Source organism: Anomaloglossus baeobatrachus, chromosome 4, assembly GCF_048569485.1.
Source record: "Anomaloglossus baeobatrachus isolate aAnoBae1 chromosome 4, aAnoBae1.hap1, whole genome shotgun sequence".
Lineage (NCBI taxonomy): Eukaryota > Metazoa > Chordata > Amphibia > Anura > Aromobatidae > Anomaloglossus > Anomaloglossus baeobatrachus.
Window position 1 is genome coordinate 188,585,046 of NC_134356.1, and position 27,125 is coordinate 188,612,170.

The window sequence follows — 27,125 nt, forward strand, 5'->3', positions numbered from 1 at the left end:
TGTTCTAAAAACTCCGGCGGCTTTTCCTCTTTTGAAAAAGCCGGCCGCCCATTAATCAATCTCGTATTCCCTGCTTTACCCGCCCACCGGCGGCTGTGATTGGTTACAGTGAGACACGCCCACCACGCTGTGTGACAGGTGTCACACTGCACCCAATCACAGCAGCCGGTGGGCGTGTCTATACTGTGCATTAAAATAAATAAATAAATAATTAAAAAAACCGGCATGCGGTCCCCCCCCATTTTAATACCAGCCAGATAAAGCCATACGGCTGAAGGCTGGTATTCTCAGGATGGGGAGCTCCACGTTATGGGGGGCCCCCCCACCCTAACAATATCAGCCAACAGCCGCCCAGAATTGCCGCATACATTAGATGCGACAGTTCTGGGGCTGTACCCGGCTCTTCCCGATTTACCCTGGTGCGTTGGCAAATCGGGGTAATAAGGAGTTATTGGAAGCCCATAGCTGCCAATAAGTCCTAGATTAATCATGTCAGGCGTCTATGAGACACCCTCCATGATTAATCTGTAAATTACAGTAAATAAACACACACACACCCGAAAAAAATCCTTTATTAGAAATAAAAAACACAAACAAATTCCCTCATTACCAATTTATTAACCCCGACAAACCCTCCATGTCCGGCGTACTCCACAGACCTCCAGTGTCGCGTCCAGCTCTGCTGCATGGAGGTGACAGGAGCTGCAGAAGACACCGCCGCTCCGGTCACCTCCACGCAGCTAATGAGATGAGTAGCGCGATCAGCTGCTGTCACTGAGGTTAATCGCTGTCACCGCTGGATCCAGCGGTGGCCGCGAGTTACCTGACTGACAGCAGCTGATCGCGCTACTCACCTCATTAGCTGCATGGAGGTGACCGGAGCGGCGGTGTCTTCTGCAGCTCCTGTCACCTCCATGCAGCAGAGCTGGACGCGACGCTGGAGGTCCGTGGAGTACGCCGGACATGGAGGGTTTGTCGGGGTTAATAAATTGGTAATGAGGGAATTTGTTTGTGTTTTTTATTTCTAATAAAGGATTTTTTCGGGTGTGTGTGTGTTTATTTACTGTAATTTACAGATTAATCATGGAGGGTGTCTCATAGACGCCTGACATGATTAATCTAGGACTTATTGGCAGCTATGGGCTGCCAATAACTCCTTATTACCCCGATTTGCCAACGCACCAGGGTAAATCGGGAAGAGCCGGGTACAGCCCCAGAACTGTCGCATATAATGTATGCGGCAATTCTGGGCGGCTGTTGGCTGATATTGTTAGGGTGGGGCGCCCCATAACGTGGAGCTCCCCATCCTGAGAATACCAGCCTTCAGCCGTATGGCTTTATCTGGCTGGTATTAAAATGGGGGGGGACCGCACGCCGGTTTTTTTAATTATTTATTTATTTATTTTAATGCACAGTATAGACACGCCCACCGGCTGCTGTGATTGGGTGCAGTGTGACACCTGTCACTCAGCGTGGTGGGCGTGTCTCACTGTAACCAATCACAGCCGCCGGTGGGCGGGTAAAGCAGGGAATACGAGATTGATTAATGGGCGGCCGGCTTTTTCAAATTAGAAAAAGCCGCCGGAGCAGTGTGAACGCCGTGCAGCGCCGGGGATCGGGGAACGGTGAGTATGAGAGAGGGGGGGACACTTCAGTCACTCGGGGGATTAGTGGTCACCGGTGAATCCTTCACAGGTGACCGCTAATCAGTACACGGCACAAAGACAGAGCCGCAGCATGACAATGAAGTCGGGTGAAGTTCACCCGAGTTCATTCTCATCCCGCTACTCTGTCTTCCGACATGTAGTAACGACATTTTGCATCACACACGTACATTTCACACGGACAACACATACACATGTCAGTTATTTCACTCACGCACACACGGACATTCCACACGCACATACGGCTAGCATACGGGATACACACGCAGGCCACACATACCATAAAAACGGACATAAAAAACGGAAAACGGACCCGAAAAACGGCCCGTTTTACACGGACGTGGTTTTCACGGATGTGTGGCGGAGCCCTTAGTGACTTATACAACATATTGTAATATTCAGTAACACTCACTTGAGTGTACTGTATGTGGAAATTATGGAATAGTTATAACATCAAATATATAGGCTACAGTGGTACTAGAATATTAGACTATGTCATTTTTTAAATGTGGGAAATGATCTAATGTTACATATCTAATTTTACTGTCAAATAATCTACTGTTCATAGAGGTTCACATTCTTTTTCCATACATCATGTCTGGAATTTTCCGCCAATGAGATGACAATCAGATATGAGTTTTATTTAAAAAGTACCAATCTATCAAAGTCTGATCTTCACAACACATTTGTGGAAGTGCATCCTTTATGAGGAAAAAAAGATGAGCTGTTGATGTTCATCAGGCTGAAAAAAGCTTTAAAAACTATTTTTAGTTTGGATTCCACCAATCCAGTCAGTCAGACTGTTCACAAATGGAGGCAATTATAGACCACTATTTCTCTCCTCAAGAGTGGTAAACCAACAAAGGTCACTCCAACAAGATGTACAATTGTCTACAAAGTCAAGTCACAAAGGAACCCAAGGTAACCTCTAAGCAACTAAAGGCCTATCTAACATTAGATAATACTCATGGCAACAATGAAGTGCATAGAAGAATAACAATTAGTAAGCCACTTCTTTTTAACAAGAACATTGCTGACCATTTGCACTTTGCTGAAGAACAAGTGTACAAGCTAATAGCTATTGGAGCATTGTTTAATGGACTGATAAGACCAAAATAGAGCTTTTTGGTTTAAATGATAAGTGTTATACAGTATTTATAGACATAAAAACACAACATAAAAACCTCATACCATCTGGGAACCAAGTAGGCAATAGTATAATGGTTTAGGCCTGTTTTGCAGAATCTTGGCAAGGATGACTTGCCATCATTGACTGAACAATAAATTCGGAATTATACCAGCAAATTCTTAAGGGAAATGTCAGGACATCTCTCCATGAGCTAAATCTCAAAAGAATGTGGGTTACATAGCAAGACAATGACTCAAAGCACCCAAATTGTTCTACAAAAGAATGGTTGTATAAAAATAAAGTTAAAGTTTTGGAATGGCCAAGTCACAGGCTTGAGCTTAATCCTATAAAACTGTTGTGGAAGAAACTGAAGCAAGTAGTTCATGGGAAAAACCCACCAACGTAACAGACTTGAAGCTATTTTGTAGGGAGGGATGGCGTAAAATTCCTCCAAGCCAATGTGCAGGACTAATTACCAATCACTGGAAACATTTAGATGCAGGTAATGTTGCACAAGGGGGTCTAAATTCAAAAAGAGAAGGTTCACATACTTTAGCCACTCTTAGATATTGATATTTTTCTCATTTAATAATGACAGGGCCTACTATTTTTGACTCATTTGTTTGATTTGGTTCCCTTTATCTACTTTTTGAAAATCTGATGTGATTTTAGATCATATTTATGCAGAAATGGTGAAAATTCTGAAGGTTCAATAACTTTCAGCCAACTGTACATTGTGGAAAACAGCTCTCATTTTAACTTTGGAACTGCCATATATACATAGTATCTACATAAACCTCATAGAGCAATGTATTGTGAATATTGCAAGAAGAACAGGGTAAGCCAACATGTTAATGTACCATTATGGACCATTTGCACACAAATATTTGGGCCCCTGAATTCCCCTGAATGCCTATTGGTCTACATTTCGTACCCTATCAAGAACATTGGTGTGGAGGTACAAGCCGATTGAGTCACTGATTTTGAAATGAAAGGGAATAATATTTTTAATATCACATATATTTAGGAGGTACCAGGAGTAGAGGAATAAAATACTATTTGGGGGGGGGTCTATGCATTACCAATAAGATAAAGGGAACCATATTGGAAACAAAATTTGCACACCTATTAAATAGGGCACTTTCATTTTCTAAATGATACTGTGCAGCTCTCATGGCGTGACTTATAGTGTCTGAAGGGGTGAACAGCCCACAGCTGGCATTGAGGTTCTTTTTTGCTAGGCCAATGACACAAGTACCACAAATATTGTGATGACGAACATGCAGTAGTTGATGTGGCCAACAACAACAATTGTTTATGTCTAGTTGATATGCCAACACAAAAAGTACAAGTACCTAACTATTTTTTTCTGGAAGCGTAGTACATGAGTAATAATTTGCGCTCACAAAGTCAAACCAAGTATAAACTGAGGTTCCTAAGGTTATTTAGAAAGTAGATAGGTCTTTGTTCTCCTTATACTGCGACAAGCAAAAGGGTAACAATGTTTTGAACTTTTGACTTTCAGGCTCCATATCTTATCATCCACTACAGCTTTGGGCCTGAGGCTACTTCATTTTATAGACAATCATCTTGGCTATCTCTTACATAAATCTGACTTGCAACTATTTAGCATATGATTAGTTATGCAGATTCTTGTCATGTCACTGCATTGTTACTGTTTTGTCTAAACAAGATGATGTTGAGCTGTTTTTTAAGAGTGGATGATAAGTTCATTGCGCGAGGAGAGAGCGAAGAAATGGCTGAAAGCTGAAGAAGGAAGTCTATTTCTCTGATATGTAATTTTGACTAATACAAAGTTTGTTGAAAGTAGAGTTCCTTCTAAAACAGCCATGTTATTATATAGCAGTCTCTGCAAGAAGAAACAATACTTCCTGTGAGCTATATTGATGAAGGGCAATATAAGAGTCTCTTTCGTTTGGCGGAGACTTTAGTTTAGGTAAAATACATAGCCATGTTGCAAGGCTGGTAAAGGGGTCCAAAGTAAATCTACAAGTTAGTCATCTCTAATAAGTGGCACTAAGCAGTTTTCTTCCTTATCCTTATAAAATATATGGAGTTTTGATACTTATTGAGGGAATTTTGGAGTAAGGAATAGGCTAAGGAGTTGCCACCATTGATTGATCATTTATTACATGCTTTAGAAAACTTGGATCTGTAATCTGATTGACCTTTTGGAGGACTTTATTACTTTCATTTGCATTGATTTTATTATATTCTGTTGTTCTTACCAGTCTACGGATGTCTCTTTCACTTTCCCATTTAAATTTTGCAATGGCCTCCTGGTGGGAGTGGTGCTCACTCCTCAGATCTCCAGCTTTGATTTTGTCAGCTTGTATCATATTGTTGAGGGACTCATCCACCTGTTTCTTAGCAGACTTCAATTCTGTGATCTCCTGTAGAAGCTTAAGGCGCTCAGAGTCGAACACTTTCCTGGCCTCTTCACGCGCCTCTGTGGTCAGGGCTGTCCTTACTTTGTCACTGCTGCCATCTCGTAGAGCATTCACAGCAGACTTAAGCCGCAGGATCTCAGCATCTTTTAGTTTCACCATTCGAGACATCTCCTGCTCGTGCTGTTTAATAAGGTTCTCTCTTACTGCCTGAAGCTCCTTCATCTTGTCCTCGTGCAGCTTGGCCTTGAGTTCCGAAATAGTAGCCGTGTGTCTGTGCTGCTCTTGTTCCTTTATTCTCTTACTTTCTTGGTTTTTCTCCCTCTCAAGTCTTGCCACCTGAACATTACAGACAGCAAACATCAATGTTTTAGAATGTAATAGTGGTCATACCAATTCACTTATTCAACATAAGAGAGTTTTATTATATATTGAATACTTTCACTCATTCATTCATTCATTCATTCATTCATTCAAGTGAACACAGAGACAATACATTTCAACAATTATTTTTCTGATTTACAGGTTTCCAATTATTAATCTGATTACATAGCATTCTGATTTAAGCACTAAGGCTGAATACTCCTCCAAAGGGAACCAATCACCAGGACTTTGCTCTTTATTCTGAGAGCAGCATCATGTAAGGCAAAATAGCCTGACTCCAGGGATGTGTCACTTAGTGCACTCTAGTTTCAATACAATCAGTGTTTTATCAGCAGGATATTATCACTACAGGATAAGGTCTCATGTGCAGGCCAGTCAAGCTAATCTGTATAACCCCACCCCATCACTGATTGGTAGCTTGCTACCAATTTTCAGTGTACACTGGGATTTGTCAGTTAGGAGTGTGGGTTGGGTTAAACAGGGCTCAGCATTCTGACCACTGATACATCTACAACAGAGAAAACACAGAATCTTTCAAAACTACAATAAGCAGCAAAATAAGTGACACATCCCAGTAAACAGGCTCTCCTAACCTATATTATCCTGCTATCATATTACATAGCAAAAACCTGCTGATAGATTCCTTCTAAAGAAACACTCTCATCAAAGTTTTTATCCTCTTAATATATTGCAATCATCATAGTATATAGCACTGTGTACCTACAATAGCTTATTTTGCCTTTCTACCCAATTAATTTTTCTCTTTTCTCTGCTCTTTGTAGAAACAGGAAGTCTCTTTCCCTGCTTGAATCACCCCCTATTGATGTCCTGACCCTGCTGCTGGACTTCTCCCTGCTGCCATTAACTGTTGCAGTGATTACTCAAGAAGGAAAAAGAGACTTCCCGTTTCTGTATAGAGCCTAGAAAGATTCAGCTAGTCTGTTTATAATGATGTGATGTCATAGATCGAATGAAAAAGAGAATAATTAACTGGGTAGAAGGACAAAATGAGCAATTGTAAGTACACAGGGCTATAAAATATAATAATTGCAATATAGTAGAAGGATACAAATTTTGATGGGAGTGCTTCTTTGTGTAGCTATTTTCAAGAATGCCATATACAGGTCAGTATATCCTGCAAGCTGGAAATATACAATCCAGCACCTACTACAATGTTCCACTAGCATTGAGTGAGGCAAAGAATAGTGTTGTAAAGTTTCACATAAAATCAATACATTTTATCAGAATCCATTAAATGGAATCTGTGAGCAGGTTTTTGCTGTGTAATTTGAGAGCAGCTGGACGTAGGGTGGTCAGAGTGCCTTTATTAGTAGGAGAGTATCACTATACGACTAGTTGTCTTGAGTTATATAGTCCTCCTGCTTTGTGTGTCCACACCCCAACCACTGATTAACAGTTTGCTGACAATGTATTGTACACACAGAAAGATGTCAATCAGTGATGTAGGTGAAGTGCTACAGGACTCAGCATTCAGAGCACTGCTAGATCTTCAGCAGTAGAAACAGTGATTCTATGAAATTTACAACATGTAGAACAGTAAGTGACAAATCTCTGAAATCAGGGTCTAAAGGCCGCTTTACATACTGTGACATCGCTCAAGCGATCTCGTTGGGGTCACGGAATTTGTGACGCACATCCGGCCGCTTTAATGATGTTGTTGCGTGTGACACCTATGAGCGATTTTGAATCGTCACAAAAATGTTCGAAATCGCTCATCGGTGACATGCCCCCCTATTCTCGAGTATCGCTGCTGCTGCGTGTACGATGTAGTTTGTCGCTCCGGCGGCAGCACACATCGCTGTGTGTGACACCGCAGGAACGAGGAACCTCACCTTACCTGCGGCCGCCTGCAACGAGAAAGGAAGGAGGTGGGCGGGATGTTACATCCCGCTCATCTCCGCCCCTCCGCTTCTATTGGGCGGCCGCTTAGTGACGTCGCTGTGACGTCGGTGTGATGCTGAAGGAACCGCCCCCTTAGAAAGAAGGCGGTTCGCCGGTCACAGCGACGTCGGTAAGCAGGTAAGTAGTGTGATGGGTCCTAGCGATGTTGTGTGCCACGGGCAGCGATTTGCCCGTGTCGCACAACCAATGGGGGCGGGTACGCACGCTAGCGATATCGGTACCGATATCGCAGCGTGTAAAGCGTCCTTTAGCCCTTACATCAGTCTACTCTTAGATTACATAGCAAAGACCTGGTGACAGATTCCCTTTAACTTTAAGCGGCATTCTCAGAGAAGTGTCAAGTGGAGCAGATGAAATCTTTATGATTTGATAAGGGGAGATCAGGCTTTGCCTAGTACCGCAGACACATAATGCACACATGACTAGCACACCGGACACATGATGCACACTTCACTAGTACACCAGTTACATAATGCACACATCATACACGCATCGGACACATGATGTACACATTACTAACACACCAGGCGTATGATGCATGCTTTACTGGCAGACTGGATACATGATGCACACATCACATGCACACTGGACATGCAATACACACATCACTAGCACACCGGACACAGGATGCACACATCACTAGCACACTGGACACATGATGAAAATATCACTAGCACACAAACACATGATCATACCTCACTAGCATGCTAGACTCACAAGGCACACATCACTAGCACACCAGATACATAATTTATACCTCACTAGCACACCGGACAAATGATGTATACCTCACTAGCTGTCACGGGGTATGTGTGACGCCCTGGCATATCAGGTCCTCACAGGATATTGTGCAATCTGCCCTTCTGCATGATATCCATCTCCTCCTTGGTTACAGGTCCCTGACCTTTGGTGTTGCTAAGAATGAGCTAATCAAAACCCTAGTAACACTCTGCACCACACCCACCAGTGGACAGCCTGAAGGGAATAGGGCTGGAAACTAGGGGGGTTGGTTAAGGGGAGGTCAGGAGTGTTAGGAGGCAGTGTAGTGTTGGAGGTGAAAGAGTGAGGAGGTCAGGAGCTGGGCTCCTTCGTATACTAGGAGGCAGACGTTGGTCTGGACCTGGTAGGAGCTGGACCCCAGTCGCAGGGGATCATGACAAGGGGCACGGCCTGTCGAGGAGGACAGTCGGTGGCCTTGTGCCATCACCGGGCAGGGGCCAGGGCACAACGGGGTACGTGGTCCCCAGGCCAGGAAGTAGGTTCAGGCGTCCTGGTAATTCACTCGACGAGGACGGAGCCTTCAAGATCCGTTCTCCACCCACTCCAAAATCGGGGTACTAGCGCAACGAGGGGTATAGGACTTTCCCACTGTCTAGTCCAGAAAATCCCAAGCGTGAACCCTGAGAGCAAGCTCACTCCGTTAGCCATACAGGTGAATGGGACCCGTTTAGTTTCAAGCTGAAAGGGACCAACTAAAGAAGAGAGCTGCCAAGGTTAAGGTCACAGGCTAACAAGCAACACCAATGGGCACGGGATCCAGGCGTGCTCCCTCCCTGCTGCAGTGGCATCAAGAACTTTGGTTTACCACGGTTGTCAGCGTTATTGGACTAAGTGAGTACGCAATTAACCCTTACCGGCCCGACAGCATTTCCCCGACACCCTCACCAAGTCCCAGGGCATCCCCCCTACCCGTGGAGGGGTTAAACACCTGGCTGTCCACACCATCGCCACCGGGCACTCCCAGCCGCAGCGGTGGTACTTCACCCTTACCACACACCACGGATGGCGTCACGAACTTTCCACACCATCCCCTGTACATATCCCCCCCTTGATTCGAGTGGCCGCATGACCCCCAGGTCCGGAGACCCCTCGAGCCACCGTGCATCCGGATCTGAGCAGCCCGGCTGCTGACGTGGGGGCGGCACATATGTAACGAAGGAACAGGGGCTCCTAGGCTGACCCTAAGACTGGGACCCCTGCGCTGTCCCTTATTTCAAAGGTAGGCTTAATGGTAGCCAGATTCAAGCCCCCAGCATGACCCTGTTGTCTCCTGTTCGAGCCCTAAACTTCACCATCCCACCCAGGGAGCGGGCCGGAATCCCAAAAATGAAAACCCCACAAATAAGCACAGACAAGGGTAAATGAAAACTTGTGCATACAGCACTCAAACACAAAGGAGGAACTGTATGTGAACTGGGGAGTAACGCAAAAGGGGTAGGAAATAAATGCACAACAGGAGAACTCACACACCACACAAAACCACAAATTGTAGACCCCATAGGACTGGATAACCACAAGAACTGAGATAGCAGAAACTATATCCGGCACTCAGCCCCAGAGTCCAGAGCCTTATAAAGGGTGAAGATGGCTGAGGATGGTATAAAGTACTAGGGAGGTGAAATCATGGGCGAAGGTTGAACTCGTCAACCCACCCCAGCACAATACAGATGTGGGGGGCAGAGTGGTGTATGAAGTGGGTGTGAAGGTGGTACTTGCTCGAAGCTGCCCAACCAGGTCTTCGTCTGGCTTCTCTGGACCCATTCACTCTCACAGGCATCACATGCCGTACTTTCAGTAACGAGTCTACCAACGGTTAAAACCCTAACAACTTTACTGTGATATCTTTTAGACAAAAGGAAGAAAACATTCTGTACAACGACTTAATGATAGAAAATGTATATTTTATAATATTATTTAAAATAGCTAACAAGCAGACAAACAATATTGGATTAAAATTAGCAGAGACAAAAAATGGTGAGTACCAATAGATGGCGCCCTCACCCCACAGTAGGTATATGGTAGCACATGTTAGAGTTTAGCACACAGCACATAAAGGGCTAAAAAGCCAATATTACATACAAACTAAAGCGTGCTGCTGCTTATTAGGTGCCCGTTACTAATACATCAATTACATAGTGTCAGAAAGGTTCTTGTAACAATGCACTATAATACCTTGCAACCAACATACCTAAATGGTGGATGAGAGCCCAATTCCCCGACCCATAGGTTTCGGTATGACTCCTTCTTCCGGGGTGGTCTCTGATTAAAAGAGGTGACCTTATAAAGGATAAGTATCCAATCACTATCCGTCTTGACCCCAACCAATCAGATCATAGGGTGTGTGCAGTGACGTTATGTCCAATACCATGCCCATCACCTCAATAGGTGGATACATAGGGCGTGCTGCAAGTGGGGGTGTGGCCAGGACCCCCACGTGCAAACACGCATGAGAAAGCCACAGAATACACCCAAGGACCTAAAAACGCCAAACCGGAAGTGATGTATGCAAAACCGGAAGTGATGTATGCAAAACCGGAAGTGATGTATGCCGAACCGGAAGTGATGTATGCCGAACCGGAAGTGACGTATCGTGACTCTCCGTGTCACTGACATGGGGGCGCGCGCATCCTATAGCTAATACAAGTGTACCCTCAATGTCCACATGCGCCTGCGCACCCTAACAGTGACACAAATTAGCAGGTAAATGCTACATAGCGAGATCGTCACTAATGGATGCTGGTATATCATTATACATAACGGATTAAAGTGCATCCATAACGATTTGAATACCCAGCAAAACACATCACACAACATCGCCGTAATGAGGGTGCACACACACTACGTGACCCTGGGGACATACCCCCAGTCCCACGTGTGTGCACATACCCCACCAAAGCGACGTGAAATAAGTAATATGGTCTTTTAATCCAATATTGTTTGTCTGCTTGTTAGCTATTTTCTATCAATAAAATATACATTTTCTATCATTAAGTCGTTGTACAGAATGTTTTCTTCCTTTTGTCTATAATAATCTGTATATGGCTTTGTCCATATTGTGAATATGGCACGGGATTGTCCGTGCCTTTTGGTATTGTTTGTTTATGGGATATCTTTTAGCACACAGCTTCCACTCGCTAAGGCAGTTTTTATGCCATGTTCTTTCACAGGAACTTTGTGCCTTATGAAGCCAGCTCTTTAGTTACAGCCACCAAGGAGGAGAGGGTTGGGCGATTTATCCATTCCTTCCTCACTCAGTCACTTAGCTGGGTGGCTGGTCTGACTGCTCGACTTTTTAGCAATGAGAGGACTCCTTCTGACTGTGCCCCCACTGTGCTAGTGACCCCACAGGTCATCTTGTCTGAACCATTTACAGTCGCCAGCCTAAGAAAGGGACGGACTCCTCTTTTCCTGTTTTTTTGGAATTACGCTCTGTAGCTGAGGGGGTTCAGTCTCCACTTCCGTCTCCTTGACTGTTTCTCTCTTCTTCCTTTATGCCTGACTCCTCCACACCACAAGACCCCAACCTGCTACATCTGCAGGTCATTTCTCTTCTCGTCACTACTCCCTATCTGCCTTGTACCAGGAAGGTCCTTTTACTATATCTCTCCTGTGCAGGGGACTGTCCTCCCTCTTTTAATCCATGCCAAGCTGTCACTCCCTCACATTCCCTTACACTGTGGGACCTGGGACCCAGTGACACCTAGTGGCCGCTAGCCAAATTACACATGGGAAACACATGACAATAAAGTACATTACTATCATATTTCACTAGAATACACCAATTTGTCATAACATCTTCACTTGTACTATAACATTCTTCAGGGGCAGCAAGGCAGTGGACACCCTCTTACAATGGTAATCAGTAGCCTGAGCTCCCAGCAGATGATCACAAGCCAGCAGGAATGAACTCCTGCAGTACTGGAGAACAGTGAAACCAGAGTCAGCCAACGCCCATGACAGGCTGTGCAACTAAGGGAACCCAGGCTGTTTGTCAGACTCTGCAGTGTGAACAGTGTCCGACGCCACCATGACATCCAGCGAGTGCAACTCTGAACGCCGCACGACACTAGCATGCCGGACACACAATGCAGGCATCACTAGCATGCTGAACATATGATGCATACCTCATTAGCACACTGGACATATGATGCATACCTCATTAGCACACTGGACATATGATGTACAGCTCATTAGAATACGGGACACACAATGCATACATCACTAGCACACTGGACACATAATGCACACATCACATACAGACTGGAGATGTGATGCTCTCATCACTAACACACTGGCACACCGTGCACAGGATACATCCATCACTGGCACACTGAGCTTGGTATGCACAAATCACTAGCACACCGGACACACGATGCACATATCACTACCAAACAGACACATTATGTATACCTCATTAGCACGCCGAGCACACAATGAACGTCAGACATATGATGCATACATCACACGTACACCAGATACATATTGCATACCTTTCTAGGACACAAGATGCACATAACGTTAGCACACCGGGCACACAATGCACACATCACTGACACACCGGACACAGGATGCACACATCATCAGCATACCGGGCGCAGGGTGTGCATATCACTAGCACACTGGACACAGGATGCACATATCACTAGCACACTGGACACAGGATGCACACATCACCAGCACACCAGACACAGGATGCACACATCACCAGCACACCGGACACAGGATATGCATATCACTAGCAAACTGGACACAGGATGTGCATATCACTAGCCGAATGGATGCATATCTCCCTAGCACATCGGGGGACACAATGCACACAAATGCATATATCACTGACACACTGGACACAGAATGTGCATATTACTAGTACACAGGATACACACATCACCAGCACACCGGACACAGGATATGCATATCACTAGCAAACTGGACACAGGATGCACACATCAGTAGCACACCGGACAATTGATACACAGATCACTAGCACACCAGACACACAGTGCACACATCACTAGCACACCAGACACACAATGCACATATTATTAGCACACTGGACAGCGGGTGCATATATCACTAGCACACTAGACATAGGATGCACATATCACTGGCACACCGGTCACAGGATGCACACATCAGTAGCACTTCACTAGCAAATCAGACACACGATGCACATAGCATTAGCCCACCAGACACAAGATGCATATATCACATGCACACCAGACATAGGATGCACATATCACTGGAACACCGAACACAGGATGCACATATCACTGGCACACCGGACACAGAATGCACATATCACTGGCACACCGGACACAGGATGCACACATCAGTAGCACTTCACTAGCAAATCGGACACACGATGCACATATCATTAGCATATCAGACACAGGATTCACATATCACTAGCACACCAGACACAGGATGCATATATCACATGCACACCAGACATAGGATGCACATATCACTGGAACACCGAACACAGGATGCACATATCACTGGCACACCGGACACAGGATGCACATATCACTAACACACCGGACAAATGATGCACACATCAGTAGCACTTCACTAGCAAATCAGACACACGATGCACATATCATTAGCATATCGGACACAGGATTCACATATCACTAGCACACCAGACACAGGATGCATATATCACATGCACACCAGACACGGGATGCACATATCACTGGCACACTGGACACGGGATGCACATATCACTGGCACACTGGACACAGGATGCACACATCACCAGCACACCGGACACAGGATATGCATATCACTAGCAAACTGGACACAGGATGTGCATATCACTAGCCCAATGGATGCATATCTCCCTAGCACATCGGGGGACACAATGCACACAAATGCATATATCACTGACACACTGGACACAGGATGTGCATATTACTAGCACACAGGATGCACACATCACCAGCACACCGGACACAGGATATGCATATCACTAGCAAACTGGACACAGAATGCACACATCAGTAGCACACCGGACAATTGATACACAGATCACTAGCACACCGGACACACAGTGCACACATCACTAGCACACCAGACACACAATGCACATATTATTAGCACACTGGACAGCGGGTGCATATATCACTAGCAAACTAGACATAGGATGCACATATCACTGGCACACCGGACACAGGATGCACACATCAGTAGCACTTCACTAGCAAATCAGAAACACGATGCACATAGCATTAGCCCACCAGACACAAGATGCATATATCACATGCACACCAGACATAGGAGGCACATATCACTGGAACACCGAACACAGGATGCACATATCACTGGCACACCGGACACAGGATGCACACATCAGTAGCACTTCACTAGCAAATCAGAAACACGATGCACATAGCATTAGCCCACCAGACACAAGATGCATATATCACATGCACACCAGACATAGGAGGCACATATCACTGGAACACCGAACACAGGATGCACATATCACTGGCACACCGGACACAGGATGCACACATCAGTAGCACTTCACTAGCAAATCGGACACACGATGTTCATATCATTAGCATATCAGACACAGGATTCACATATCACTAGCACACCATACACAGGATGCATATATCACATGCACACCAGACATAGGATGCACATATCACTGGAACACCGAACACAGGATGCACATATCACTGGCACACCGGACACAGGATGCACACATCAGTAGCACTTCACTAGCAAATCAGACACACGATGCACATAGCATTAGCCCACCAGACACAGGATGCATATATCACATGCACACCAGACATAGGATGAACATATCACTGGAACACCGAACACAGGATGCACATATCACTGGCACACCAGACACAGGATGCACATATCACTAACACACCGGACAAATGATGCACACATCAGTAGCACTTCACTAGCAAATCAGACACACGATGCACATATCATTAGCATATCGGACACAGGATTCACATATCACTAGCACACCAGACATAGGATGCATATATCACATGCACACCAGACACGGGATGCACATATCACTGGCACACTGGACACGGGATGCACATATCACTGGCACACTGGACACGGGATGCACATATCACTGGCACACTGGACACAGGATGCACTTATCACTGGCATACCGGACACAGGATTCAGATATCACTAGCATATCAGACACAGGATGCACATAACACTGGTACACCGGTCACAGGATGCACATATCACTATCACACCGGACAAATGATACACACATCAGTAGCACTTCACTAGCAAATTGGACACAAGATACACATATCACTAACACACCACATACATGATGCACATATCATGAGACACCGGACACATGATATATACCTCAATAAAACATCTGACACAGCATACACACAGATGCTATTATTTTGTTAAATATATAATACACACAGTAAATATTTCACCATATAGGATTTTTTTTTCTTACATAAATGCATGCACTTTTGTCTAAAATTAATAGTCTAAATGGGTATGTTTGTATTGGCTTTTTTTTTGCTTGTTTGTTTTTTTAAACTTTGCAGTATTTCTGTAATCTTTGGCTGTACCATCCATTGCTGGCTGCAAAGTGGGTAACCGAGAATCTTTTTTAAGCTCTTCTCAGATGATTTATAACTAGAGAACACATCAAAGTTGAATGGTCATGGAAACAGAGTCTGTGACAGCAAAATCATGTAAAATGTTTATGAAGCTGAATTGCATAAATTATTTTTAACCCAAAATACATGTATTAGCCCATGGGCTACTTGATCATGGAAATCAGGTCCTTTTTTTGGGTGCTCTATTGACATACCTTTGATTTTTCCTGGTGAAGCTCAATTTGAATATCTGTTAATTTAGTCCTGAGGTCTTCATTTGCAGCTTGTAAAGCAAGTATAAGAGCTTCGGGCTTTTCGCCCTTGTTACGCCCCTTTTTCGACATGGTTGTGTCTTGCTGTAAGAGTCTATGACTTCACTTCTCTCAGTAAGCCATCCCCAATGGACGCTGGAGCTCCTGGTTTGTTAGGAATCCAGGAAGTAAAATGATTCTTCTCTTGTGGAAGCCCTTTAGTAAGAAAATGCATTACAATCAAATTATTAATGAAAACAAAGACAAAAGCATGTGTGCCTCAGAGAATAAAGTTCCCGTATACACGGGATGAAAGTCATCCATCTACAGTAATGTATTTGGGGGTGTCTCTTACAGATGTTGTCATAGGAGATAAGAATGGTCCAGTCTGAACCCCTGATCTGTTCGTTCTTCCTGGAGATAAGCCACCAGCAGAGGTGTCTGTTTGTGGCTTCCACCCCTTTCCCTTTAATTAACACATAAGTCCCGACAGGACCTCTAAACATGGGAAAGAACGCAGTGTGAAAGGGCCAGAAGACTTCTTGCACCAAAAGTTTCACCAAAATTTTGCAGCTAATTTTTTTATCGCAAAAGAAGCCAACTAATAGGAGATGAAAGCTTATACTAATCAGTCTTAAAATATCCCAAATTTATCAAACTTCATGAACCACTTTGGTCAATTTGACATATTTTAAAATGGTCTAATCTAAGTTTGCACTTTCCAAGAATTAGTATTGATAACAAAGACCTACAAACCCACTAAGCCAATTTTGGACTCATAAACCGATCTACACAGGACTGTGCAAAAAGTATTAAAATCTCACCTTTGACTTCAACCATCTACATCCATTGTTTTCAGCTCTCCGGTCCATATCTGTCGAGAAAAGAAATTTAACATGTCTAGTAAATAGGTTCCATTAATAGAAAGTTTAGATAACAGTTATATCTTCAAATAAGAAAACAAATGTGACCATTGCAAAAAATTTTGTAGGTACAGGTACTGCTATCAATGCCAGGCAGCTGCTGTCAAAGGGTAAAAAACTATGAAATTTAGCAAAAGGAAAATAAAAGCACATGATAAAGACATGAAGACCCTGATTCATTAAGACTGGTGTTTTGTATGCCAGTCTCAATGAAGGGAGCGCTGATGTAATGCCTGCTTTACACGGGTCGACCGATCGTGCGATTTCATGATTGATCGTACCCGCCCCGTTCGTTTGTGTGTCGCGGGTAAATCGTTGCCCGTGGCGCACAAAGTCGGTAACCCCCCGTCACACGTACTTACCTCCTGGGCGACGTCGCTGTGGGCGGCGAACAACCTCTTCCTGAATGGGGAGGGACGTTCGGCGTCACAGCAACGTCACACAGCCGCCGGCCAATAGAAGCGGAGGGGTGGAGATGAGCGGGACGTAAACATCCCGCCCAACTCTTTCCTTCTGCATTGCCGGCAGGTGCCGCGTGACGCAGGTAAGATGTGTTCATCGTGCCCGGGGTGTCACACACTGCGATGTGGGCTGCCCCGGGTACGATGAACAATCAGCGCCATTGTAATTAAACGATATTATGGAACTGAGCGTCGCGTACACGACTTACAATTTGTGAGCGATACTGCGTCGCTCAGAGATGTTACACGAGACGACGTCGTGTATGATGCCGGATGTGCGTCACGCAATCCGTGACCCCGACGATGCATCGCACGATAGTTCGTCTCGAGTAAAGCACCCTTAAGACGTGCCTCTTAATGAATTTGGTGCATTGTATAAATGCTGTGCCGGAAATGGTATGGCAACCAGGGAATAGCACACATTTCTGACATAATTTAGGCCTTTTTTTCTGATGAATTTTCCATGCCCCATTCTGCCCCAGTTCCACGCACTTTAACAGAGCGGGCTGGGACTGACGTAAAAATGCCAAAAGTTGCACAAACATTTTGCAACATTTTAGTTTTATGTCAGAATTTTGGCAAAAACTCATCAATAAATTGAGAGGAACTAATTCTAGTTGAAGGATGGAAGAAAGGCAGGTCTATTTGAAAATTCAGATGTTTTCCAATAAAATACTTTTTAGAATAGATGAATTGGTACAATCTTCTGTTTTCCAGTGACAAAGTGCCATTGGCTAACAATCAGACAAAAACATTCATTTTTTTTAGAATACACCTCTTTGTGGAGAGGGTCTGGGCATGGATTTATTTCGCAAGATTTTAGATACCACTTTACTGCAAAGATGGAGATGTTACTGTCCTAAACTCTTTGGAAAAGCCAAGCACATATTCTCTGTACTTGAGACATAAATAATGCACTAATATCAGAAATAACCAGTCACAACCATAACTCTACACTTTCTTTCCGGTCACCATCATATCTCAAAATGTGAGGGAGCAACAAGGAGCATTTTTGCCCTGAATCAAATGGTGCCTGCAGATTTAGTAACAATGTTACTGTTCATTGCAATAGCGATTAAGTACACATGACAAATTAGAAGAACAACAAGATGAGACAAAATCATCAAGATCTGACCTGGTAATCAAATACAGAATTGGGTTAAGTTCACACAACGATGAGTTTTTGACAATTCATATTTTTGTTGTGGAAAAAAAAACCGCAGTGTCTTACAGTTCCAGCAAAGAGGATGGGATTTATAGAAATCTCATGCCCACTGTGGTGTTTTTACCTATCGTAAACTGACCTGCAGTGTAATTTTTTAAATCTGCAACATGTAGATTTCTCTTACGGGTACACTGCCTATCATGTGCGGATTTTCCCCACAGAATTGCATTAGATGCAAAAAATCCAAAGGTAAAAAACGCACAAGCAAAATAGCTTTATTTAAAAATCACAGAAAAAAGGTAGCCACTAGTGATGAGAGAACACTACCATGCTAGGGTGCTCAGTACGGAAAACGAGCAGTGATGAGCGAGCACTACCATTTTTGTGTGCTTGGTACGTGTAATGAGAAGTGATGAGCGAGCACTACCATGCTTGGGTGCTTGGGAAACGGAACGAGTAGTGATGGGCGATCACTACCATGCTCGGGTGCTCGGTACGTGTAACAAGTAGTGATGGGCGATCCCTACCATGCTTAGGTGCTTGGTATGGCTAACAAGTAGTGATGAGAGAGTACTACCATGCTTGGGTGTTCGGTATGTGTAACGAGTACTACCATGCTTGTGTACTCGGTACTCATAACTAGTGATGAGCGAGCACTACCATGCTCGGGTACTCAGTGTGCGTAACGAGTAGAGATGAGCGAGCACTACTATGGTGGAGTGCTCAGTACGCGTAATAAGTAGTGATGAGCGAGCACTACCATAATCGGGTGCTCGGTACGTGTAACGAGTAGTGATGAGAGAGCACTACCATCCTTGGGTGCTCACTATGCGTAACAAGTAGAGATGAGCGAGCACTACTATGCTGGGGTATTCAGTATGCGTAACAAGTAGGGATGAGCGAACACTATCATACTCGGGTGTTCGGTACGTGTAACGAGTAAGGATGAGCAAGCACTACCATGCTTGGGTGCTCGGTACTTGAATTGAGCAGATCAGACTCTTGGATGGGCTTGACGCAAGTACTGAGTATAATGAAAATCAATGGGAAATTCAGCATTTTTCCCGAAGAACTTCGGGAAAAATGCTCAAGTTCCCCATTGCCTTCCATTATACTCGGTACTCAAGTCGAGCTCATCCAAGCATCTGACCTACTCATTTCAAGTACCGGGCACCAGAGCATGGTAGTGCTCGCTCATCCCTGCTCGTTATACGTACTGAGCACCTGAGTATGGTAGTGCTCGCTCATCCCTGCTCGTTATACGTACTGAGCACCCGAGTATGGTAGTGCTCGCTCATCCCTACTCGTTACGCGTACTGAGCACCCGAGCATGGTAATGCTCGCTCATTACTAAAACTCACCAAATACTCAACGTGGGAACGTGGCCTTATTATCTCCCAGAAACCTCACAATTTAGAAGGTATCACAACATGCCACAAAAAATTGTTGAAGGCAGGAGTAAATAAACTTTTTGCAATTTTTATTTCGACAAGAAACACACAGTGAATTATTTTCAGGATTAGACAAAAAAAGGCTTGTGTCTGATAGAAGGATGATAAGGCACATTCTTCCGCTGCATACATTACAATAAACTCATAAAATATGGGCACCGCAGTCATAATTGGTAAATGTGCTTATTTATGCGGGCAGAAACAAAAGAGTAACCAGCAGCATATGGCCAGGAGAGACGGGAGAGAGGGAGGATTCGTGTACAGTGTAGACGTCCATGGAGCAGATGCTGACACAGCATTGCAGCTCGCTGAAGGACTGGCTGGGAGCATCTGTGTTATCAAGATGAGTAAATGATATGGCAGAAATCTATAAAATGTCGTATTCTTAGATACTACTTGCACTCCTTCTGCTTAATCCCTAGGCCTGGAAATATCACTGTGTTACTCAGTATACTGCTTCTTACAAAGAGTTATTGTTGAAAAAAAATCATTAGATAGCTGTGGGATTAGAGGAAAAACCATAAAAGCAAACTCCTTTCCAGTTTTAAAGGACATCATTTCATCTAGACGTAGGTTTTTCATGATTTATATCTTAGTTAAGTCCCTTTATTCATAAGGCAGACATGGCAGTGTGATTCTGCACCAACGCAGGGACAGCCTTTCAGTGTAATGCTTGCAGATTGGTAGGGTCAAGCCATTTAGGCCCTGTCACACACAACGACTTACCAGCGATTCCGAAAACGATGCGACCTGATAGGGATCGCAGGTAAGTCGCTGGGAGGTCGCAGGTGAGATGTCACACAGTCAGATCTTACCAGCGATGCAGGAACAATATAGGTCGCAGTAGCGACCAGTATAACGATCTCAGCAGTCACTGTGACCCTGTCACACAGTGTCAAACACAGCGATGTGTCCTGCCCAGCAGGACATCGCCTTTGAAGAAAATGGCCTGGACCATTCTGCAACGACTAGAGATCTCACAGCAGGAGCCTGATCGCTAGTAGGTGTCACACATAACAAGATCGCTAACGGGATCGCTACTGCTACAGAAACTGTGACTCAGCTGCGATCTCGCTAGCGATCTCGTTATGTGTGACGGTACCTTTAGTGTTGACGCCATGTTTATGTTTATAATTTTTTTTTTATTAATTATGAAGGCTAATATGAACCTGTCACTAGATACAGGCTGGCTGAACCACAGGCAGCATGAATCAGGGCTATGTGTTCGTCTACAGTATTTCCGAGCACACATAATTTGAATAACTCGGTTCGGCCACAATGATTCTTTAGATTCATGCTGCCCAAACCATGAGTAGCATGAATTAGACACTGGCTGCTAATTGCCACCATGTAAATCATGAGAAGCTGCCCTGGGCCTATAAGAAGACAACTGACTAGCCTTTGGCTGGCTTCTCCCCACCTTGCTCTGTGGGGCCCCGAGGTTCGGTGTCGGTGCAGCGGTGCATTACCTTCAGGGACTCCACGCGGCTGGATCTTGTCACAGGTAGGAAATCCTCTATTTTGATTGTCGTGACGCCACTCTCAGAATTGCGGTCAGTGGAGACCGCCACTGCAGGTTAGGGGTGCCTGGGGCTGATAGTAGGTGCAGTCAGTTGTAATAGCCTCCTGAGAGTGAGGCATGCCCCAGGGTCCCGTGTAGGTGTGTGGAACTACAAGTCGCAGAATGACTCACACGCACAAGCAGGGTGTCTTTCAGGGGTTTTACTCACTGATCGTGGCAGGGTGAGTAACCCGGGCGTAGCTGGGATGAACCAGGCTGGAACCAGGTGTCCTTCAGGCTGACTGGTGAGGGTGGCTACCAACTCGCCTTCCTTAGCCCGTTGTGTTTTGGGGTAACCCCTGCTTGAAGCCCTGCTGGGGTCGCCCAGGGAAGTTGCTGGTGCCTCTCTCCCCTTCTTTTTGGCCCGTTTGCTTGTAGCCTGGACCAGGTCACTCCGGCTGCTTGCCTCCTGTGAGCTATGGGCCCTCACTTTGGCTACGTGGCTGCGGACTCTGTGGTGATGTCTTGGGGGTGTAAAGTGCCCCCTCATGCAGGTTTGGCAAAGGACAGGTGGATCTATCCCTGCACTGGGACCTGTTACCCGTTTGGGCCTGGTATCTCCCTGACAGTCTCCTTACTCTCCACTCCGTTGCTCTCTCTTTAGTCGTGGGTGGATTTCGGGCAGCACTCCCAGGTGACCGTTCTCCCCCGTCAGTAGTCACTGCGCGTACGTTGTCAGAATTGTGTAGAGCTACAGGGTCTGCTTCTGCCCTCCCTGAACTTCACCACTCAACTGTCTTCGGCTCACTCTTCCCTCCTCTCCTGTTCTTGCCTACGTCACCTAGCAACCAGGCTCTCTACCACACCCCTCGAGTGGAGATGGAGGCTTCGCCCCCTCCTGGGATCCCCAGGGGTCCTCTCAAAGGTAAATGTGTGAGACCTGATCACTATGCGCCTGTGTAGTCACACACCTCGGTCAGCCTTCTGGATTACCTGTTTTGTACTGTCCCCAGCATGGGTGCAGTACTCAGTGGTGCCTGACCAGGTCAGGGGCGCCACATTCCCCCTTAGTTATCACCAGCACGTCCTCGGGCTGCAAGACAACATTTTAAAATGCATAAAATAGTAAAACATGGTAAAACGTTTTAAAACCATCAGGTACCATACATCACCACCTTCCACCCACAAGTCCGTTAACCCACCCTAAACCCTCTCAGGCGGCAGGTCACCGGTTTCTTTTGGTAACCAGGTCTGGGCCATCAGCTTCCCCAGACCTTTCTTCCCATCTGCCTCTCCCGTTGGCCGCGCCTTCAGCCACTTCTGGCAGGATGTAGAGGTGGCTTTCATGGTCTGGTGGTTTCAGGGTATACCTGGCCTGGTGGAGCCGCGCCTTCAGCCTCTTCTGGCAGGATGCAGAGGCGGCCTCCACAGTTGGTGCTGACCAGGTACCCTCTTTGTGGTGGAGAGCCAGGCCCCATAAACAGGCGTGCTCCCTGGTAGTGGTTGTACCTCTGGGGTGACTATAAACACTGCGAGAGTTTGTGGCTATAGACAGTTCATAGCCTATGGTCCATACGCGAGGTGCAAAAGGATTTTCTCACATCAGTTCATGTGGGCACATTTCTTAAACTTTTCTATAACGTTGCAAACTTCAAACTTTAACTTGCTGTACTTTCGTATTTAACTTTACTTTTGTTTACCAGGGCTCTTGCCTATTGGGCTTTGGCACCTGTCGTCATCATCTGTTGTAGAGATAGCAGGATCTCTGTAGGGGTTCCTGGTACATGGTATGACATCCAGTGCGTACCACCCTCTTTCTCCTTGATGTTTTGTGAACTCGACCAAATCTCCCTTCCGTAGGTCTCTTCCTGGGTGTCCTCTGGGCAAATGGGCTCTAACGTCTCTCCTGCTTACAAATATGCCCTCCTTTACACCAGATGCTACTATAAAGCCATATCCAGACCTTAGACTGAAGTCTTCTACAACTCCTCGACAAAGTGGGCCTCTGACCTGCGATTTGGCCCTTCTCAAGGACCGCTTTTCCTCTAAGTCTCTGGCCGTGACCTCGTCCTTCTCCTCGGGAGACTGCTGTGCAGGTGGATCCCTTGTCCTGCTGCGGCGCCGTGTCCTGCGGGCTGGGTCCTGCCTGACTGCCACCTCACCGCTTGCAGGCTCCCAGGTGAGGTATCTGGACAAATCTTCCTCAGCGGAGGATGTCGGGCCCTCTTCATCCCAGCGGGAGTACGGCAGCATCTCTGGCTCTTGGACTGGTGCTGCATCCACTGCTGATGGCTCTGGGGTCAGCTTCTCAGCTTCCTGGCCTCCCCTCCCCCTTAGTTCTTCTGGGCACTCCTCTTGTGGCAGCGCTAGGGATGGATTTTCATCAGCAGGCCAGGGCGGGGGACCCTTTGGCATGAATGTTGCAGGAGTCTTCCTGTGAGTATGCGGAGGGAGCAGATACCGGTCCACCATCTCCTTTGGGAAGTGGGCCTCTAGATCAGCCTTCAGCTCCCAGTATTCGGGGTCCTCCCCCAGCAGGGACTTCCTAGCAGGGATTTCCTTGGGCTGGGGAGCGGTGTCTGCTCTGACCTGGCAGGCCGGGGTAAATAATTGTACAGTCTTGTCTTGGCGGGCCGAGCCTGGCGTGGCAGCGGCCTGGTCTTGGCGGGCCGAGCAAGGCATTGCTGCAGCGGCCTGGATTGGCGTCGCAGCTGCGATGGGATCTGTGCGGGCCGGGCTGGGCGCTTCTGCGGCCTGGATTGGCGTCGCAGCTGCGATGGGATCTGTGCGGGCCGGGCTGGGCGCTTCTGCGGCCTGGATTGGCGTCGCAGCTGCGATGGGATCTGTGCGGGCCGAGCTGGGCGCTTCTGCGGCCTGGATTGGCGTCACAGCTGCGATGGGATCTGTGCGGGCCGGGCTGGGCGCTTCTGCGGCCTGATTCAGCGTTGCCGCGCCGGGCGCCTCTTCAGGGACCGCGGGCGTGGCAGCAGGAGTCGGGGCACTCGCGCTGGCAGGGGCAATATAGGACTCACCCATCAGTGCCACCATCGGGACCTGAGCCGTCCTGTGGGGCACTCGTAGCGCGGCTCTCTCCTCATAGGCCTCAACTGCTTCAGCGATTTCCTGCAGCTCCGCACGTCCTTCTCGGATCTGCTGCACGATCCTCGCTTCCAGTCGGTTACTGAACTGGGCAAGCTCCCAGGACCACCAGGCAGCGGAACCTGGCTCTGGGCTCCTATCTTCAGACGCCATCTTCACCGTGTCGTCGCTGCTCTGCAGATCTCTTCTCAGCAGCAGGCTGCCGGCTCCCTTTCTTTCCCGACGTCTCTGAACGCCTCTGCTCTCATCACTTGCGAGGCCAGGACCCTTCAGGGGATCTCTGGGTAGCCACACCTCTTCGTGGGCGGTAACTTCTCCCAGCGCGGGCTGCTGTTGTTTTTCAGCGCGCTTTTCATGGTGGCAATATGGCGGCGCTTCCAATTTTCCAAGCGGACCGCCCAGGCACATGGTCACCTGTCTGAACAGGTCTAGTCCTTATCCTGTTCGTGACGCCAGATGTGTGGGGCCCCGAGGTTCGGTGTCGGTGCAGCGGTGCATTACCTTCAGGGACTCCACGCGGCTGGATCTTGTCACAGGTAGGAAATCCTCTATTTTGATTGTCGTGACGCCACTCTCAGAATTGCGGTCAGTGGAGACCGCCACTGCAGGTTAGGGGTGCCTGGGGCTGATAGTAGGTGCAGTCAGTTGTAATAGCCTCCTGAGAGTGAGGCATGCCCCAGGGTCCCGTGTAGGTGTGTGGAACTACAAGTCGCAGAATGACTCACACGCACAAGCAGGGTGTCTTTCAGGGGTTTTACTCACTGATCGTGGCAGGGTGAGTAACCCCGGCGTAGCTGGGATGAACCAGGCTGGAACCAGGTGTCCTTCAGGCTGACTGGTGAGGGTGGCTACCAACTCGCCTTCCTTAGCCCGTTGTGTTTTGGGGTAACCCCTGCTTGAAGCCCTGCTGGGGTCGCCCAGGGAAGTTGCTGGTGCCTCTCTCCCCTTCTTTTTGGCCCGTTTGCTTGTAGCCTGGACCAGGTCACTCCGGCTGCTTGCCTCCTGTGAGCTATGGGCCCTCACTTTGGCTACGTGGCTGCGGACTCTGTGGTGATGTCTTGGGGGTGTAAAGTGCCCCCTCATGCAGGTTTGGCAAAGGACAGGTGGATCTATCCCTGCACTGGGACCTGTTACCCGTTTGGGCCTGGTATCTCCCTGACAGTCTCCTTACTCTCCACTCCGTTGCTCTCTCTTTAGTCGTGGGTGGATTTCGGGCAGCACTCCCAGGTGACCGTTCTCCCCCGTCAGTAGTCACTGCGCGTACGTTGTCAGAATTGTGTAGAGCTACAGGGTCTGCTTCTGCCCTCCCTGAACTTCACCACTCAACTGTCTTCGGCTCACTCTTCCCTCCTCTCCTGTTCTTGCCTACGTCACCTAGCAACCAGGCTCTCTACCACACCCCTCGAGTGGAGATGGAGGCTTCGCCCCCTCCTGGGATCCCCAGGGGTCCTCTCAAAGGTAAATGTGTGAGACCTGATCACTATGCGCCTGTGTAGTCACACACCTCGGTCAGCCTTCTGGATTACCTGTTTTGTACTGTCCCCAGCATGGGTGCAGTACTCAGTGGTGCCTGACCAGGTCAGGGGCGCCACAGCTCCAGGTGATTGACAGGTGCCTGTGTGGCGCCCTGGACAAGCCAGGGGCCACAGAGCACAACACCCACACACCCCACACTCCCAGAAGGCACACCGAAGTCAGACACAAAACCCTTGTTGCCTTCCTCTAGGGGCTGATGTTCACACCAGGGGGTGGGCCAGGCGGTTGGTCCCGCCAACCGAGGAGTTCACAGTCCTGGAGGCGGGAAAACTAACAGATTAGTTTTGGAGGTGAAGGTGGAAGGAAGAGAAGTGGTAGTGGAGCAACTAACTGACGGCGTCCGGGTGTGTGGCCCGGGCGGTACAGCAAGGTTGGCAGACGGTGGTGACCGTCTGCAGGAGTGGCTGATTGGAGTCTACCGTAAGGACCGTGGACGGGCGGTGGCCCGGCGGTACCAGACCGGTACGCAAAGAGAAGCCAGCACCATCTGGCAGGTGCTTACGGACCCCGGCAAGGCTGGGAGTCGCCGTGAATTTGCCGAATTCGTTAGTGAAGGGAACCTCCTGGGTTTCCCAACAGCCAAGTCCCGACAGAAGGCAACAGTCCAACTAAGAGAGGGAGACCGCCACCGCCAAGGCAACTGTTTCTCAGGGCCAGAGCCTGCGGGCAAAAGGGGCTCCTCCAGCCCATATCCAAGCTGGGGAGCGGGTTACCGGTGGGAACCCATTGGAACCATCTACCGTACATAGGTGCAGGGAAAGGCAGTCACCACCAACCTGCCAGGAGAAACAACACCGCAGCCGCCTGTGGGACCCGTCCATCCAGCCGTCTGTT

General features: G+C 47.1%; 1 protein-coding gene across 1 annotated transcript in view; it reads right to left on the minus strand.

The window, feature by feature from the left end:
- JAKMIP2 (janus kinase and microtubule interacting protein 2) overlaps positions 1-27,125 on the minus strand; it is a 178,144-nt gene that overhangs the window by 64,250 nt on the left and 86,769 nt on the right. The window contains exons 2-4 of the mRNA XM_075344611.1: positions 16,980-17,029; positions 16,120-16,371; positions 5,043-5,540 (exon numbers count right to left, since the gene is read on the minus strand). Coding sequence (XP_075200726.1) covers positions 5,043-5,540; positions 16,120-16,248 — 627 coding nt within the window. The 5' untranslated portion in view covers positions 16,249-16,371; positions 16,980-17,029. The remainder of the gene's footprint in view (positions 1-5,042; positions 5,541-16,119; positions 16,372-16,979; positions 17,030-27,125) is intronic.